General features: G+C 41.7%; 1 protein-coding gene across 3 annotated transcripts in view; it reads left to right on the forward strand.

The window, feature by feature from the left end:
- MTUS1 (microtubule associated scaffold protein 1) overlaps nucleotides 1–18,656 on the forward strand; it is a 104,356-nt gene that overhangs the window by 50,930 nt on the left and 34,770 nt on the right. Inside the window, exons 6-7 of one of the 3 annotated variants that reach the window (XM_033159831.1) lie at nucleotides 471–575; nucleotides 2,336–2,377. In XM_033159831.1, coding sequence (XP_033015722.1) covers nucleotides 471–575; nucleotides 2,336–2,377 — 147 coding nt within the window. Of the gene's footprint in view, nucleotides 1–470; nucleotides 576–2,335; nucleotides 2,378–8,262; nucleotides 8,529–10,706; nucleotides 10,801–18,656 lie in introns of those variants that run through there. The other 2 variants (XM_033159833.1, XM_033159834.1) reach the window with 2 other exon arrangements.

An 18,656-nucleotide genomic window follows, 5' to 3' on the forward strand; every position in this document is an offset into this window, starting at 1 on the left:
AAACCCAACATGCTCTCCTGAACTTGCTGCATGTAGAAGTTGGGAGGAGAGAGACCTACTGTCCGAACAGTCTTTCTAGGCATTGTGGGACTGGTGTTGCTGCTCTGTGCACTTCCCCCGTTACCATTTGTAATTTCTAGTTGAATAGAAAGCATGATGAGACTGACACCATTTTGGGCATTGTCCTATCTCCAACTCAGTGCTGCACAACATGCATTTAGGACTTCTAGGCCTTCTGGGGGGGAAGGGGGTTGACATGGTGTGGCAGCAGTTTTATTTATTTATATCATTAGGAGCACAGGTATATACTGAGTCAAATCATTGATCCATTGAGCTCGGCATTGTATACACTGATGAGAGTGGCTTTCTAAGGTGTCAGGTGGTTCGTATAAAGTTTACAGATGCATTGGATACTTTCATTATATCAACGTCTAATTTATTTGTGGGGGGTGTCTTCTTCTTTTTTAAAGGAGTGAAAAGCAAGTTGAGCTCAGGGAGCCAATGTCTGCCAAAATCTTCTGGGGCACTTCTTCCAGGAAGAAAAACCAGAGATGCAAGAGGGAATCAGCAGCTGGGTAAAGTATTAATCCCATTTTTGTTTGCTTGGTGTTATAGTCAAGGTTATAAGATCATCTGTGTTATCTTCAACATCATTTCTATCCAAATGGCTCATGGATCAATTAACTGGCATGGTGCTTACTCAATATACAATCAGACCTCTGTTAGGAAACATGACTTGTCTTGGATTTTGCAGATTTTGCTCAACCCTAAGCATCTAAGCACTGGTGTTGACTAAGTACCTGTGTGTCCCGTCCCCCCATTTACTTTAAAACTTAAGTTTATGCTTATTCCACTGAGTGGAAATGCTTATTGGTGCATGTAAGAATTGTTGTATTCTATGATGGCAGAATCCATTTTGCTATTTGTTCCACCTAAGGATGCAGTGAATGTCCAAGACTTTTCCTAAAGTGAAAATTGCATATTTATATTTATAGATAAATGTTGTGGATAAAGCAATAGGTTTCCAAACAATTATTACAAACCTGCAAAAACAGTGCTGACTTTCGTTCAGTTAAGTTAATTGTGCAGAACGGGGAAGGATTTTTTAAAAGGAAAAATAGCAGCATGAGGAACCATGTATATATTAACCTAATTTTGTCAACTAGTCTCAGAATAGTGGCGGTGTTGTTGTTGTTTTAGGAGCATTTCTTCTTATATAGAGAGAAAAGAGAAAATGCGCAGAAATCAAGCCCTATGCCTTTAAACATGGAATAATATATGATAATGCTAACAGTGAAACAGTATGCAATATTACAGTTTGGGAAAGCCTGCCTAGTGATAATTGCATATTCACATTTGCCGATAACATACCATGTCACTTCTCAGCAAGGCAAAATGTATAATTGGGAAGATTTAGCATATCCCTGCTTCTTAAATCCACTCACTGTATGACCAAGTACTCTAAAAAATAATCTAAACGGAGCCTGAAGAGTTTAAAGATAATCCACTTAAGCCCAAATATATATGCTTCATACAAGCACATATAGCAGTTGCCTTGCAGCTCCTTCCTAGCTAGAGAAACTACTTTGAGTAGTGCGGGCAATAGTTAGCTGCCTGCAACTCCAACCGTTAGTTATTTGCCTCAACCCTACAAATTTCACATGCATGGGTTCCCTCCAAACATGCACATGAAATCCTATCGTGTTAGGGAGTTGCTCTGGAGAACGAAATAATTTGGAGTACAGTCCTGAGAGGGGCAAGTGTGGCTCCAAATTACCCACCTTCTGAAGTACTGTATATTCTGGCGTATAAGACTACTTTTTAATGCAGGAAAATCTTCTCAAAAGTCGGGGGTCGTCTTATACGCCGCTGGGTGGAGAATCTGCGGTCGAGTATATCTCAAACTCTATAGTTCCAGTTACAGGTGGGTAGCCGTGTTGGTCTGCCATAGTCAAAACAAAATCGAAAATTCTTTCTAGTAGCACCTTAGAGACCAACTGAGTTTGTTCCTGGTATGAGCTTTCGTGTGCATGCACACGAAAGCTCATACCAGGAACAAACTCAGTTGGTCTCTAAGGTGCTACTAGAAAGAATTTTCGATTTTGTTCAAACTCTATATTTTAACTGGAAAAGTTGGGGGTCGTCTTATACGCTCAGTCATCTTATATGCCGGAAAATACGGTAGCATTTTCTGTTTTTTTGTTTGGTATTGGTTTTATAGAATGAGCCATTGGGTATGTTGCCTTTGAGGAGTAGCTAGATCCGTAAGGCTAGTGTGTGCATTTCCTTTTTAAAAAGAGTATGACAGTTCAAGTTACGTTTTTGTCTTTTGCGGGACAAAATGTACCTCGAAGTTTATTGTCTACATTCAGTTCTGGTGAGTTCAACCACTCCCTTTTGTTCCTAAAAGTATTGCGCTAGCAAGGTCAGGAGTCCAGTCCTGATCCTAAGTATATTTTATGGTGGTGTTCTGGGTGAAGCAGTTGGCGAAAACGTTAGTGTTTTTTTTGTTTCCTGCACCTTTTTTGATAGGAGACTTTGATACTGGTAGTATGACATCTCTGTCGTCCAAGCAGGGGAAACCTGTGACCCTCCAGAGGTTGTCGATATTTATCATTTACTACAAACAGAAGTTATGGTTCCATTCCCCACTGAGAGTCTTCCAGTGTGGATTGAATGCTGAAATTAGGTTTAATTCTGTCTCCAGAGCATGGTTGGGGGGGAAAGCTCATGGGGAGAGGCAAGGCAGGGAGTGCGTTCAGCACCCTTTCTGCTCATTAACTTTTGCCTCACATCCTGTTTGCTTCATACATGATTTGGGTGGGCCTGCTGCCAGAATTCCATCTAATTTGGCCCTGGTTCTTAACTCTGTGTTTTTTTTAAAAAAATAAGGCTTAATTCCTCCCCCGCAAATGCCCCTTATGTTATTTTTGATCTTTTCCTCCCTCCAACTGAGCTCTGAAACCAGAGACAACTTTAGCTGAGGACTGCAGGTCATTCATAGGTAGCATACACATACGGTAAGAAATAAAACAATGCCTGCTGTTGGTCCTCTCTATCCTCTTTTGTGTTAGCTTGGCGCAAACACTCTTATCAACATGTTTGCCAATGTTGTAATCAATCTACAGAACACTAACTCCTTCTCCAATGGGAATTCCCATCCTGTTCTAACTATAGCAGCTTCAGGGGGGATATTGTGTTGGGACTGTGACATGGGAGGAAAGAGTTAACAGCTCCACTGCAACTCTGGCCTTGATTGGCCCATCCACATGCACCTGCTATTTAATCTCTAAATCATGCAGGTGACAAGTTTACCATCACGTTGAGGTTGACATAAAGCTTACTTTACCAACCAGACCAGCTAAACTGACATTTTGAATCCTGTGTAGCATATAAGAAAGTATTTGAACTAAAATGTTGGCGTTGATAGCATCTGATGTAATAATTTTGTATGTAATGCCAAATATAATTTGTTATTGAGCAACATAGTCTTCATATATTTATCTTTGATTGTGGTGTGCATTGTAGAGGTTAAGCCAGCAATCTGCATGTAGTAAGATGTTCACTTGCCATTTCCAAGTCTTCTACACCTGCCTTCAGTTTTAGAGCTCAGCAATAAATAATGCATTTGGCGAAACCTTCATTTACCTTAATGGTTCCGTGTGTCAACGAAGAGTGATGAATGGCATGTGCTGAATTAGAAGTGCTACTTATAACATGAAATGTTAATTATAGATGTCTTAGTGATACTGGAATCCTCAATGCATAGGTCTAAAAAGGTTCCTAGCGTTATCAATTGCTCTTGAAGGCTTCTTCCTGTTGACTCAGTAGTTCAATGTTAATCATGATTTACTCAAACTGATTCTCTCTTTATTGAATCAGGATTAATTGGTAGACCCAAAATATTAATGGACGTGAGCAGACTAAGAGTTACTCTGTATATGCAGCATGAGACAAATATTTGCACAACAGTAGCTCTGCAGATGTTAACCGCATTCCTGACACCTAGTAAATGCCTCATAGGGCAGTGTTGCAATGATAATTGTATAGGACTCCATATAGTATTTAAGCATTATGTTTACATCTAGGAATTCCTGCATTGCAGGGGGTTGGACTAGATGATGCTTGGGGTCCCTTCCAAATCTACAATTCTATTATTCTATGAGATCAAAGGCTCCTGTAAATGATGGAAATGTTTTTGGGTAAATTTCACATGAAAAATGTTGCTGTGTCTTTAAATTCTGTGTCTTTTGGGCCATGTATTCAGATGTGATTGGATTTTTTTTTCTGAGATTGGATTGGACAGTGAGGTTCTGAGAGCAGTTCAGCTGTTGGTGTGAAGATGGAAGATTCAGTTAGGCAGTTGGCAGCTGTGGGTTGATGTCGAATGAAAAACGGAGATCTCCTTGGAAAACGAGGATAGGAGCATTCTTGTACCTAGTATATATTGACTGTGAGGTCTGGGTTTACAGAGGAAGGTAATGTAAGGAAGTTAGCAATAAATTGGATTGTATTCTGTCTTGTTTTGTTTGGATTCCTACCTTGGCTTGGTTGCCTTTCTATAGAATGATAGGAAGTTCTTATTGTTATTTGAAAGGAGAACTGTATACCTTGTTGCTTTTCCAGTGGGTTTGAACAAATTGTTTCTTCAAGGCAAAGGTAGCTCTGTAGGCACATTCAGACAAATGCCAGAAAACCACAGTAGGCCAATTAAATTTTATTGAGCCTATCAAAAGTGCCACAAAACAGTGAGCAAACTCAAGTCCTTCAGAGCACTTCATCGAGCAAAGGGTGTTAAAGGTGAGAAGAGGAGAAAAACTGACTTCATATTCACACCGTAAAGTCTGCATTGTTATCAGTCTTATGAAGCAGTGTGGGAAGAGGTAAAGAACTTACAATGTTTTTCTCCACAGTTGAAAATATAAAATCTAGCAATTCTCCAGACTTAAATGAAACACATTGGTTCCTTGTGCCAGAGAGCAGCAGTAAATAGTAAAGAAATATGAGTCTTTTGCTTGAGGCTGGAGACAGATCTAGAAAACAGCTAGGTTTTACCTTCCAGACCCCGAGTCCCTGCAAGCAGCACATCCTCTTATCACCATTTCCTGATCAGAACTGTTGGAAAGGTGGCTATGAAGGAGTGCTGCAGAGCCTGCAGCTATCAACTGTGCCAGGATGTTGTGCACGGTGCCACAGGTGACAGGCCATGCAATACGGCACTCTGGCGTTACCTTCAACTACAGTGCCCTCCTTGTTCAGGCCTGATGGCATGCATCCTTCCCAGATGGGCAACAAAGGATGGCTTCTGAATATCACCTTCAGGACTGGTTGCAGGTATCGATGGCTTGGCAGTGAGTGGGCAGGAGGGACCGTCTCGTGTGGTGGATAAAACATTGGGTTGCATTCTTAGTCTAGGCAGAGGGGGTGGACCTGAGCACTACCCTTCTTTCCTGTGCCAAAGAATTGGGATACCCCAGTAAAGTGGTCTGGTTGGGAGTGCCTCTGTTGGAATACCCAGATGAGTGGATGGGTCTCAGACCCCCTACAAAATTGCATCCTGGAGGGACGTCTCCATTTGATGTGCATCATGGGGTGGTCCTTAACCCAGGATCAGCCCTGTTGGAATGATGAGCCAACAGATTGGGCTGGTTGATACAGGATACACACCCAATGTCTAAGCCAAGACCATATTACATCAATAAAGTATAAAGTTGTGACCTATTTAATCCAAAGAACTGGCTTGCTGTGACTTTATTACTCTGCCCCTGGTTTTGCTTGGGCATTTGCAGGCTCACTGCGCCTGGGCCTGCAAATACTTCTGTGTAAAGAAAGATCTATCTTTTGCTTAAGGCTGGAGACAAACCTAGAGAACAGATTTTACATTGCTTTGTTATTGTTCTTGAGGTCAGGAAGTTTCACAGCAACCATTTGCGTGTTTGTTTATTAAATTTGTATACTGCATCTGAAGGTCTCGGGGCAGTTCACAGCATTGAAATACAAAATAAAAACACAAAATACATAATAAAAATGAAACCAAACCCATACCCACCCTCCCAAAAACACATTTTAAAGGACGTAGAATGTTAATCAGCCAAAGGCCTGATTATAGAGAAACGTTTTGTAGTGAAGGTGCCAGGCCAGCCTCCCTGGGGAGAGCATTCCACAAAAGGGGAAGCCTCTGCAGAAAAGGCCCGTTCTTGTGTTACCACCCTCTGGTCCTCTGCAGGGTTGAGGCACACAAAGAAGGGCCTCAGATGATGAATGCAGAGCCCAGGTCAGTCCTTGATATATTGTGGTCTTGAGCCATTAAGGCTTCATAGGACAAACCAGCACACTTAATTTGGCCCAGGAACTAATTGGCAGCCAGTGCAGTTGGGTCAGGATCAGTGTAATATGCCAAGAGTGCTCCACAAAGTAGAAGAGGGCATTCAGGAGCGATCATGTCAATGGCTTGAGCCATTTGGATGTTCCAGAAGTTGGCCAGGGCTTTGACAGGAGCATCAGAGATATCAGCTGGAGAACTCCGCAGAGCCATTGGTAAACCCATTGGATCCATTAGCCTCCAAGAATAGAACATCCTCATAGGTCCCCTGCCTCTGCAGAGGGGGAAAGGTGCTGAAAGCTTAAACATCAGCAGGAAGTGATCTGACCATGACAAAGGGCTGGTGTCAATATCCCCCCAGTTGAGAAAAGGTCCAGGATGAGGCCTGCCACATGCATTGGGCCGGTAACATGTTGGGACAGCCACATAGTTGTCAAGGCAGCCATGAAGTCCTGAGCTACCCCAGAGGCAGTTGCCTCGGCATGGATGTCCCAACAGTCTGAGAGTCCTTAACACCAACTCTGAGACCAGCTCTGTCAGCTCAGGCAGGGAGATAGCTGGGCAGCAAGACTGGCGGTAAAGCAACAGAATCCCATATATGTCCTGACGGCCCAATGCCAGGAACACACACTCTGTCCCCCCCCCCCCACACACACAACCAAACAGAGAGCCTGGAGAGAAAGAGAAATTCTATAGACCACAGCACTCCCCATCCCCAACTCTCAGGTCTTCTCTGATGCTGCACCAAGTACCCAGGTGGCCATTGCTGGGTGAGACCAACTCCATCCTGTTCACCCACCCAGGTATCAGTGATATAGACCTCCTCATCCATAATCAGATCATGGGTGAGGGAGGTCTTGCTCAGAGGTGACCTGGCATTTAGCAACAGCAGCCGCAGACCTGAGGACAACCACATTTCCCCAGGTTGGAGGAAGGGCTGTACACAGCCTTAATCACCATGGCCTGGTTTGCATGTCATGCTATGCCAAGATATGGGACCACGCAGGCTCCTGGAGATGAAACTGGCATGCACTTGACCCTGATCCTGTTTGCTGCAGAGCTGCACAGAACTGCTAAGCAAACGTTTGTTCTTGGTTAGAGCTGGTGAATACTGAGCAGAGACCTTAATCACCGGGTCTGGATGACACACTAAGCCAAACCTTGGCTTAGCTCAGCACCAAAATGTACCAGGGAGTGGGGGGGGGGCAGAGAAAGGGCTGCAAGCACCTCTTAAGGAGCACACAGATTCATGTGGTCTTCCTAAGTATTGGCTTAGCATGTTGCCCATCACTAAACTGGGGCATTTTTAGTGCCATGAAACTGCACAACCAGCCTGACTTCCCTCTCTGGGCATTTCTCTCTCGATCCCATTTAAATGAAGAATTTCGTCAAGAATTCATGGGCGCGTAAACAACAGTAATACGTAATATCAGTGGAATCCCGGTGAAGGGTGGTTTTTTTTTTTTTTTTAATGCGTCTGGTTAGAAAGTGCTAAAATGTGTAAGTGGCTATGATAGCTGGGAGCATATTTCAGAACTATGAAAAAGGATCAAAGGCCCTTTGGTTATATGAGGAATAATCTTAATCCATTTTGTGGAACATTAAATCTTCTCTTCTAGCGGTCTTGCAAGAGAATGAGATGTGTGACATTACTGGGTGATATATTCAGCTTGGGAGACCACCCACTTCCTCTTCCTCCTCCTCCTCTCCATCCCTCCTGGGTCCCTTCGTAGATTAAACATGAACAGTGTGATGTAATTCAGAGGCTGCTTGTCTTCTGAATCACAGAGCAGTTTTATTCTAAGGGTGAGCTTTGTTTTACAGCATCTGGTGGGGAAAGACGCTGCCAGCAGCGTTTACATTGTGGGATATAGTGTCTGCCTTCTTGGATTCTCCAAGCCTTGCATCCGTTTGTGGAATCTCAGTGAAGAACCAAGGGGAGGTTTTTTTTGATGTACTGTGAGCTTGTTTTTCTTTTTCCTCTGGCCAACTACTGCATGGCCTCAGTGCTGAGTTACAAATATAGTATGTGACAGTACATGGAGGCATTTTCCTGCTTGGTTTTCTTCCAATTGCTCTGAAGACATGTTATGGTCCCCGAAATTCTCCTTATCCAACATGCATGTTCGTCTAACTGCAAAAGGGTTGCTACAAAATCTTCGACTTCCTGCTGGATTTGGAAAAAACACAGTTATTTTTCATGCAGGTTGGTAATTTTTCCTCTATGTATGGGGGACATCTTGTCTTGTTTACTTCTGCTGCTGTAGCAGTTAGGATTTGTTCAGAGTGCTGTTTCCTTCTTGCAGCATTAAACCTTAAACTGCACCATGTCAGACAAATTAATCATCATTTTCTGTGTGTGTGTGTGTGTGTGTGTGTATGTGCGTGCGTGTGAGAGAGGGAGAGAGAACAGAGATCTGACAGATGTGTAATCGATTTATAAAGTAAAGAATGTGATTTTAGGATCAGGTTCTTAATTTTTGTTTAATTATATGGCATATAGATTCAGATGTTCACATATTAGAAATCAGACTGTATAAAGCTGTCTTCTATACAGTTCTGAAATGTATTCAGCATAATAAGCAGAATGTGTTCTAAATGGAATTCTGATAGATTATTGCTGAATTTGGACAAAAAATATTCTTAGTTCTAGTGCACATAGATAGGCAGTAAAAATATAGTAAATACTGTTCCTGGAAAGAAACGGATAAGCATAATGTATTCTAAATGTGACCTAATTACATCTGCATCGACGTTTTTTGCACTACATTGTATATCAAACAGAAAAATGTAGAAGCTTTCTTTTTATACATACTATTTTTGGAAAGCATAATGTTTCAAATAGTGCATCCAGCAAATATGTAACTGAAAGTCCTTTTTGGAGTTTAATCATGTCTCTGTCACCAAGCAGTTTTAATGCGCTCTGTTTATAGTGTGTTTTTGTGTCTCCCCCTCCCTTCTCCTCCCCAGGGCATTTCCTTTTCAGCCTGGCAACTAATAATCTTTCCTAACATCTCAGTCCCTTGGGTATTTTTGACATGCAATTCAGGATGGCTATGCACATGCCTGCTCTCCCCTCCCTCCTTTCCCCCCTCCTCTTTGTGTGTATGTGTGTGTGTGCTTAGCACAGCAGTCAGAATGATCTCATAATTCAGGGTAATTGTTACAGTTCAGATGTTTCATAGGCAAGTGAGCTATCCAAGCATTAACATGTGTGGCACAGCTGAAGGGAAACAACAAATATTTTTATTGGAATATAGGTAGATATGCTACTTAACATTGCTACTAACCAACTGATGTGTAACCAACTCAACTGCAAAAAAAACCCCACAACCCTGCAAAAAATGTGTGTGTAGATTGCAATTGACTTGATAGCTAGATCTGAGTTTTGTATGTGTATCCATGAAAGCTCTTGTGCTTGTAGTTCTGTGATCTGAGTCTGCTGTTGTACATATTAACTGCACATCCTTCTTAACTGGAAGTAAAATATATATAAAAAATGTCCTGATAGCAAGCCTTTTCTTAATACAGTACGTTTACACGCAGACCGTAGAAGATACCCAGGTTTTCAATATCCCTGTTTTCACTGCATTCATGACTCTTTTATGTGCATGCCACATAGGTCTTGGAAAGCTGGGGCTAAATTTGTTATATACAATAATGGGCCATGTAGCTAGCTGGCCATATTTTGTTCCCTTAAGCACATAGATGATCAGTAAAATCTGTCTTCTGTGGTAGCTAAGGTTAAAGTGCTTATTCTGCTATGGCTGTAGCTAGAATACTTAACCGGAGAAAATGGTTATACAAGTAGCTGGAGACATAAGCCTTTACTGGCAAGCCAATGGGCAGCAGTTCAGATGCAAACATGCAACAGCAATGTGGAGGTTCTTTGCACCAAGAACATGTGAAAGACAGCTTATGAGATATGGTCAAAAATTGTTGACCTGTATTGTATAATCTGAGCTGCAGAGCTCAACCTTAAGTCTATTATAAAATTTTTGCATCAAGTAAAGCTCTTTCCCTACTTGCAGCTTGATTGAGCTCAGCATGGTGGTATCAATGTTCATGGAAATGCTTTAAGAGGAACTCATTTTTTGTGTGTGTCGTATCTGATACTCTTAGCCCCTTAACAATAGGTAGCATCACCCAGTGGAAGAAATCATAGTTCAGGATAGGCAGACTCTGCCCTCCAGGTGTTTTGGGACTACAACTCCCATGATCCCTAGCTAACAGGACCAGCGGTCAGGGATGATGGGAATTGTAGTCCCAGAACAACTGGAGGGCCGAGTTTGCCTATGCCTGTCATAGTTGATAGCATGAATTTTAGTTGATATAAAATTGCCTATAAACAAGAAAGAGAAAACCATTATTTCATTATTATTAGATGATGATGCCGCATTACAGACACACATCTTGGAAGAGGCACTCCCTTTTGCATCATGGAGGAGTGGATTGCCTCTGCTACCTGTGGTTTTTTTGTAAGTACATGTATTAAAAACCCACAATTTCCAAGAATTAGATGCCCAATTATTTCGGGGTGCCTTTTAAATCTCTTAGCTGATTAATAACAAAAAGGCACGCAGTCACTTTAACAGTGGATTTTTGGTGCCTCCAAGATGCATCAACAAGAAGACACTGTGCTTCTCCCAGGATCAGCCCAGTTCTGCTTTGTGTGTCAACATGGATGTAATTGAGGAGTTTCAATGTCACCATCTTGGTACAGCTTTGCAGCTGTGATGTATAGACCACTATGTGTCTTTTGGGAGCTAGGCGCTGCTGTAGAGAACACACCCCGACGGCTTTCTTCCTTGTACAGGAGCCACATAAAACAATTGGCTATCCTTGCCACCGCAGCTAATGTTGTGCTTCTCCACTAAAATGGGACAAGACCTGTTCATCAGTCCTCTGTCAGAAAAGAAAAAGAAAAAAGAAACACCCATCATATAGGGCAGAAGAGACTGCAAAAAGGTCATTTTGCAAATACTATGGCCCAAGTTTGCAAGTATAAATTACTCAGGTTCCGCCTTAGTCTTGAGTTCCTTTATTTCCCCCTGTCCTTCCTGACCTGAGTAAGCAATATGCTGGTTTTTTTTGTATATTGAAGCATATTGTATCAGTATACTGCTGTGAAAGCTGTGTCCTATTTTTAGAGTTACATAACATATTCTCCCAACTGAGTTCCTTAAAAAAGGAAAGAAACCCATCTTAAGGCAGCTTAGAATGTTGTTGAGGTTCTTGATTTCTTAAAACTTCTCTAAGACATGTAATGACATGTAATGTATTGGTTAAATGTGAATTTATTATTATTATTATTATTATTATTATTATTATTATTATTATTATTATTATTATTATTATTGATAGACATTGTTAGTTGCCACGAAAGTTAGGCGAACAGATTCTAATGTTTGTTTTGAACCATATGGGCTATTTTCCCCCCTTAATGTATGGTTTCCCTATGTGAATACTTGCAATAATCAATAAGCTGTCCATTCTCAGTGGCTTGTGCATGTCTAAACAGCTTTCTGTCTCAAAGCATACGGAAACAGTGACTGGAAAGGGATTGGATCCCTACCTAACATGTAGAGATGACCATTTTTTAAAAAAAATACATTTGTGCCCTCGCCAACTTGAAGTAATGTTTTTATTTTGTACTTGAGTATCATGAAATCTTACCCAAGAAAACAGCTTGCATGCTCCATGAAGAGCTTTGTTTAACTTGGAAGTGGCGCAGTCAACAAAAAGCTCTAGACCAGTTGGGCATAGGAGTATGAGTAGTTATGGCACATCCATTATGCAGCAACCACTTCTAGCAAACGTAGGCAAATATTGGTTGCAGCCATTAAACTGAGATGCTGTGACTGGTATAAAGTGACACCATGTCAGAAGCTGTGCTCCTTACAAAAATTATACAAGTAATGCAGTATGTGTCAAATTGGTCGGAGCTGGCATCACAATAATATAACGTCAATGGGACTCTTACTCTCAAATTAGGAGTTAGTCTCTAATCTGTAGACAGGTAGGAGAAGAGATATTTGTTCCTGATGAGAGCTTATTAGCAAGTACTATGTCGTACTATGAGCACTGAAAACTCAAGAACAGCAATCTTGAAGAGGCCATTTTGTGTATGGAGGGGAGCACAAACTATAGCCTCTGTACCTTTTCTGGTTGGCAGACCAGATCCTAATTTTCCTGATGCTTGAGTGTTGATGCCAATATAGTATTAGCTGTATATTTGGTGAAAATCCCTGCTTAGGGGTGTAGTTTGCTGTGTAATTTTTTGCTTGGCACTTGGTCTTAAATGGATGACCAAGTTTGAGATAGTTTGCATAGTTTGAGATCCTCTGGGTGGACTCTTCTCATTTAGAGGTTCCTGCGTTCCACGGTCCAGGTGTTTGGCTCAGGGTGGTTTAGTCTGTTTCATTCCCTACCATTCACTGTGTCAGATATCATTCATGGACCTTGATCAAAGCTGGCTTTATGTGTTTCTCAATGCGGGATAGTTTGGACCCAAAGGCACATTTTGTTTTTAGGGGCACGCCCTCTACTCACTTGCTTGGGGAACATAATGAAACCAAGAGCACAATAGTTTTACTATATGTCCAGGTTCTAGATCAGAGCTTTCCAAAATTGAATGTTGGTGACACACTTTTTAGACATGCATCATTTAGCAACACAGTAATTCAGTTTTTACTAGCTCTGGGAGTTTTTACTAGTGCCAGGAGCATTTGCATGACACACCTATACACTGCACACACTAACAGAGGTTTTCAATCTTTTTGAGTCCACGGCTCCCTTAACTAAGTACATTCTTTCTGCGGCACCCCGTGGGGCTCAGAAGCCCTTGCCTGCAGAGCTGGCAGCCTCTCACCCTTTTTCGAGCACCCTCCCTTGTGGAGGGTTCCCTCAGTCTCCTCTCCTCTCCACTCTCCTTGGGAGTCCTCTAGGCAGCTGCTACTGCCACCCTGGTCTCTGAGCTGCCGCCATTGCCCCAAAGAGAGGTTTCTCCCAGCTAGGCACCATTCACCTTTGGAGCTTGTAGCCAGGGATGCTGCAACAAACAGCTGTGCAAACCTTTGGGAGGCAGAGATGCAAAAGGGCATCAGAGGAGGGAGGGAAGGAAAGAGAGACAGGGGCCAGTGTTGCCTGCAGAACCCCTGACCAGGTTCAAGGCACCCCAGGGAAATAAACAACTATCTGGCTTTTAGAAGGCACCTGAAGGCAGCCCTTTTAGGGAAGTTTTTAATGTTTGATGTTTTATCGTGTTTTTAATATTCTGTTGGGAGCCGCCCAGAGTGGCTGGGAAAATCCAGCCAGATGGGCAGGGTATAAATAATAAGTTGTTGTTGTTGTTATATGGCACACTGGTTGAAAAGCAATGCACTAACATGCCACGACACACAATTTAGAAAGCTCTGTTCTAGATTGTTTCTATACAGATGTTTAGTCTAGAATTTGTCTCTGTCCACTCATGAAAAGAATTCTGTTGCGCACCACCTTGATCTCTGAATGGTGTGAGATTCCAAGGGTTCTAGGCATGCTTACCCAGGTCTGTGTTTCCTTTTGGGAATGAGGCACAGCAGAGACTGTGGTGTCTCTACGGTATATAGTTTATTCCCACACATATGCAAGATCTAGCTTATGTGCATGAAGAGGACACTTTTAGATCCTTGCTTTCTGTTATCTGGTTGCTGGGTTTCCTCGCCAATTGAAAGCTGGCTCCTGGGAGGGAGGGCGGGAGACAGTGTCCCAAATTTCACATTAATGGGAAAATGTCAGCTTTCGGTCTGTTATGGAAGCTTCTTAAGATTCATTCACCATGGAATTGAAGTAGATTTGAAGCTACTTGTGTGTCTTTTTTCTTTTTCTTTTGTGGCCTCCACATTTTAGCCATGTTAGCCCACACTCCCCACCCCTGCTAAATTTCGGTTTTCCTGATCTGCGGATAATCTAATACGGGAAGAAAATCCACTGTAAAATTTCATGTTAACCCCACTATGGACACATTTGGAGCACAGAGTATGGGTTGGGCTTTTTTGTATTGCCTTGCATACTCACTTGAATGATAAAATTATTCTCAGGTAAGGGCTATATTCCCACCGTCTTTAACAGTGGGGTCACCATTGTTGAATGGCTGGGCAGGCTTTTGCCTAATTCTAAACGTATCTGAGAGAGTGGAGGTTATTTGGTTTCCTTTCTGCCATAGAAGTAAAACTGCTCTATTTATTTCTGTTGTGGAAAGTTACAAGTCCGGCTGTGGGGTAGGCGCTTTCTAGCCCTAAGCAATTCCTTGCTTTGTTTCTCTGTTGTGGTAGTGCCATCAGCAGCTGCTGGGGATTCCTACCGATGGGGAAAGGGTGATTCAAGGCTGATTCAGGACCAGTGTCTCCTTGTATCCTCCCTGGCAGATGCCAGAGTTGCTTCAGTGCTGCAGGTAGACTTTTCAGTATGTCTGCCTATTCTGTGCACATCACAGTCACCACAGGTTGGGAATGTGAGCGTCACCCTATGGATGAAAGCAAAGTACTGAGCTCAGTGCTTTTGGGCAGCTGCTCCCTCTATTGGACTTGGTTCCATTTTATCTTCTCTCTTGGACCTTTCTTCTCATCTAGTTCTTGACCATGCAGAAGTGTGACTAGGACACCCTGGGTTTGTTTGTGTGCGGGAGTGAGAGATCTATTTTGAAGCTGCTATCATAGAAGCAAGTCATTCTGTAACAGAACCCCTGGCATCCTGTCTTCTCTCTTGCCACCGAGTTTCATTGCTGTCCTAACCCACTAACAGTGCAGTTCTGTAGATGTCTACTCGGTTGTGTTCAATGGCACTTAACACCCAGGTAAGTGGGTATAAGATTGCAGCCTAAATTAAGTTCAGTTGCCTTTTTAGGCTTGAAGCCTTGCTTTTGGCATGCCACCTGAGATATTTTAGTTTTATGATTTGAATGCTGTTCCTAGTTTAGAAGAGTTACATGCACAGGCATCCAAAAACCATTTGTAAATGTATTTCTGTCTTGGAAGAACGGACCAATGTGACTGAACTGAAGAGAGCAAGCTTGTGAAATGAGTCATCCTTTAATTAAGCATTTAGCTTCTTTCTTTTCTGCACCTCTAATCTGTATCGGCCTTCACCAACATCATGCACTCCAGGCATTTGGGACTACGGCTCTCATCATCCCTGTGCTCTCATAATCTGGTGGGTTGCGGTCTATAACATTTGTAACACAACAGGTTAGGGGGGAAACTGATCTGTACCAAAAGGCTATGGCATTGAAGGGGTCTTACATTTCCATGAGGACATGGGAGTTGTAGCCCAATGCGTCTGGAAAGCAGCACCAGGGTATGGAGGAGGGAGCTTCACAGTGGAAGCAAAGGATTTGATTCATAGTGGATGGCGTGACCTAGTACTGGCTGCACACTGCAGGTTTCTGTTGGTATCCTTTCCCTATTGCATGAAGAGTCTATTGCTACCCAGGGGCAGTGAGGATTTTAATCCTTCCAGGGCTTTAATTTTGCAAAGCAAGCACTTTTAGTGAGGCTTAGTAGACTAGATGCTTTTGATGTCTATTTTTGCACAGCTTCATCTTAAAATAGCCTCTAAATCCACTCTGCCTTGCCCCTCTGCAAGGTTTAATATATTTGTATGATTTGAGCATACTTGGCTTAATCTTGGACCTCAGACATGATCAGCTAAATCCATGCATCCTCTCTTTCTTTCTTTCTTTCTTTCTTTCTTTCTTTCTTTCTTTTCTTTTTTACTATTTCTTACTTCTTAAATGCTGTCTGTCTCAAGCACTGTGCTGCCACAGCACTCGTAATGCTATGCCATGTTTACTCTAGGCAGTAAAAAGAAGAGGCATCAATATTTTTATAGAATTTTCATGCCACAGAGAGACAATAGTCTGTGTTTTTAACTTTATATCTACCTTCTGTGTTGCTCCAATGGCATTTTCCGTAGCATGTTTAATTTTATTTTGAAGCAAAGTTTGACAGTCCCGAAAATCAGCATGGCTAAGAGAAAGTATTTTGATCATCTTTCCCAGTATTCATCATTTGTTGCATAGAATTAAAACGCTAAAGGATTATACAATGTATATGAAGGAGGCAATGTCTTGAGCAGTGGCTTTTTATGTCGGGGCTGGTGGTAAGGTTTCACCACCTGCAGCCAGGTAATAGACTACAGGTAAAAAGGTATAAACACAACCCCTGGAATATAGTTCTTCCCAGATTCATGGCCCAGGTGTTCCATTAATACATATTTAATCAAATGTATGCATGTATTGGGAAAATATATGAGTAATAATAATAATATAATTTATTATTTATACCCCGCCCATCTGGCTGGGTTTCCCCAGCCACTCTGGACGGCTTTCAACAAAAGATTAAAAATACAAAAAGATTATAAAATTATGTAGTTGAAGAGGGGAAGTACCGGTATTCTGTTTATATGGGGTTATGTCGTATTTCACAGCAAATTTAGGCATTTGCGGGAGGAATGAGATTCTGAAATATCAGTCTATCAACCTGAGCAAGAGGTTTGTTTCCTTAGCTCCTCTTTGGAGTAAAATATACTTAGTGTGGATTCAGCCCTTTAAGTTGCACTTAGGTCCTATCAGAATCTATGCAAAAAGTTAACTCCACTTGAAATCGGTGAGACTAACATCAATACCAATTGCAACTAATTTATTCTGGATCCAAACCAAAATATGTATATCATAAAGTGTAGGCAATTCACTGCATGTTAAGCTTCAAAATAAGATTCCAACCTTCTGGCTCTTATGCTGTAGTTTCAAAAACAGTCTGCAGAAAGGTGCAGTGAGAGATTGCTGCCCAATTGATAATCTGATAGTCAGATTTAATAAACTTTTTTTATTTGAGCAAAAATCAGAAGTATTCTTTTTGCAGGATTGTGTGTCACAGAAGGTATCTTCTAAGGATGGAATGTTGTATGATACCTGCCATAGAAGGCTTTTTAAAGAGTATTTGTGTTAAAGATAATAAGCTGCTGGTCAATTAATTAATAACTTTTTAATCAAGCATATATATTTATATATATAAATTCAGTCTGTTTTGGCTAAATATTGCAGTTTTAACAGACGGTATATTTGAAGACACAGATGGCTATTCATCAGGGGACTTATATATCTAAGATTAATAGGATCAAGGGAATAAAAACAATGTCATGGGGTGAACTCACTGCAAGACCGGTTTCTCCATTTGTTTAATTCCTAGCTACACCTGCTTCTGCAGCCCCATACTAATTAATGGAGTGGTGAAGTTATCGGTAACTAGATTAGAACCTGTGTTTGTCTATTTCTTTCTGGGGAAACTTTTCCCACTTGGAAGGCATACTTGGGTGCACACATCTCCGTAATAAACTCTTAAAATTATTATGTTTAATTAAAAATGATTCCAAAGTGCCGTAGGCATGGGGGATAAGGAAGCTTGTGATCATGGGCGGTCTGGTAAATAATGCCTTATGAGCCTTAATATATGTTTGTTGCTGCGGCAACACTAGTCATGCTTCTAGGGCCTAGAGTTGACTTTCTCATTGCTCACAGCTTGAAATGCTTGAGCCATGGTAAAACCAGCCTAGTAAACATGTAGGCATTGATGACTCTAAAACGGGAGTGACTAACCTGTGGCTCTAACCACGTTGTGCTCCCAACTCATCAGTCCCAGCCAGTAGTGAAGACTAAAGAGGAAGGATGCCCTCCACAGCTTCCCGTACAATGTTGCCTTTGGTTCCCTGCAAAGCCATAATCTTTATGCAATATGGTAGAGGAGTGAGGATAGCAGAATCTTTACCTACCTTTTCCGTATATGAATTCTGGAGGAGAATGCAATTTGCATTCAATCACATGGCTTCTGAACATGGACGAATGCAGGGCTGTCACATTACTTGATCTGCCACTACCGATGCAACTCATATCGTCAAAAAATTGCATTTTAGAACGATACTGTGCTGCAACTTAGATATCCCAAACTTAGATATCCCAAACATTCTCAGTGCCCATTAGGTCTTAATCAGCTGATTTGTCACCAGAAGAGCTGTACATTTTCATGTCCTAAAGTGCCTACAGCAAATAAACAAGATGCTGTACGTAGGGAACAGTATGCCTGCAATCGAATAAAACTGTGTGTACAAAGAAGAAAGGGGGAACAATTGAGGAAGAAGATGGATTTTGGCATGGTAGTGTTAGAAGTCAGATGATAGTTGAACATTGAAAAGTGGGCACCAATTAATAAAGGGAGGTGGGCTTTAGTTGGAGAATGGGGAAAAATTGGTTAGGAAGAAAGGTACCAGAAGAATGAAGATTAATAACTTTAGGAAGCCA

The sequence above is a fragment of the Lacerta agilis genome, chromosome 9 (assembly GCF_009819535.1).
Source record: "Lacerta agilis isolate rLacAgi1 chromosome 9, rLacAgi1.pri, whole genome shotgun sequence".
Classification (NCBI taxonomy): domain Eukaryota; kingdom Metazoa; phylum Chordata; class Lepidosauria; order Squamata; family Lacertidae; genus Lacerta; species Lacerta agilis.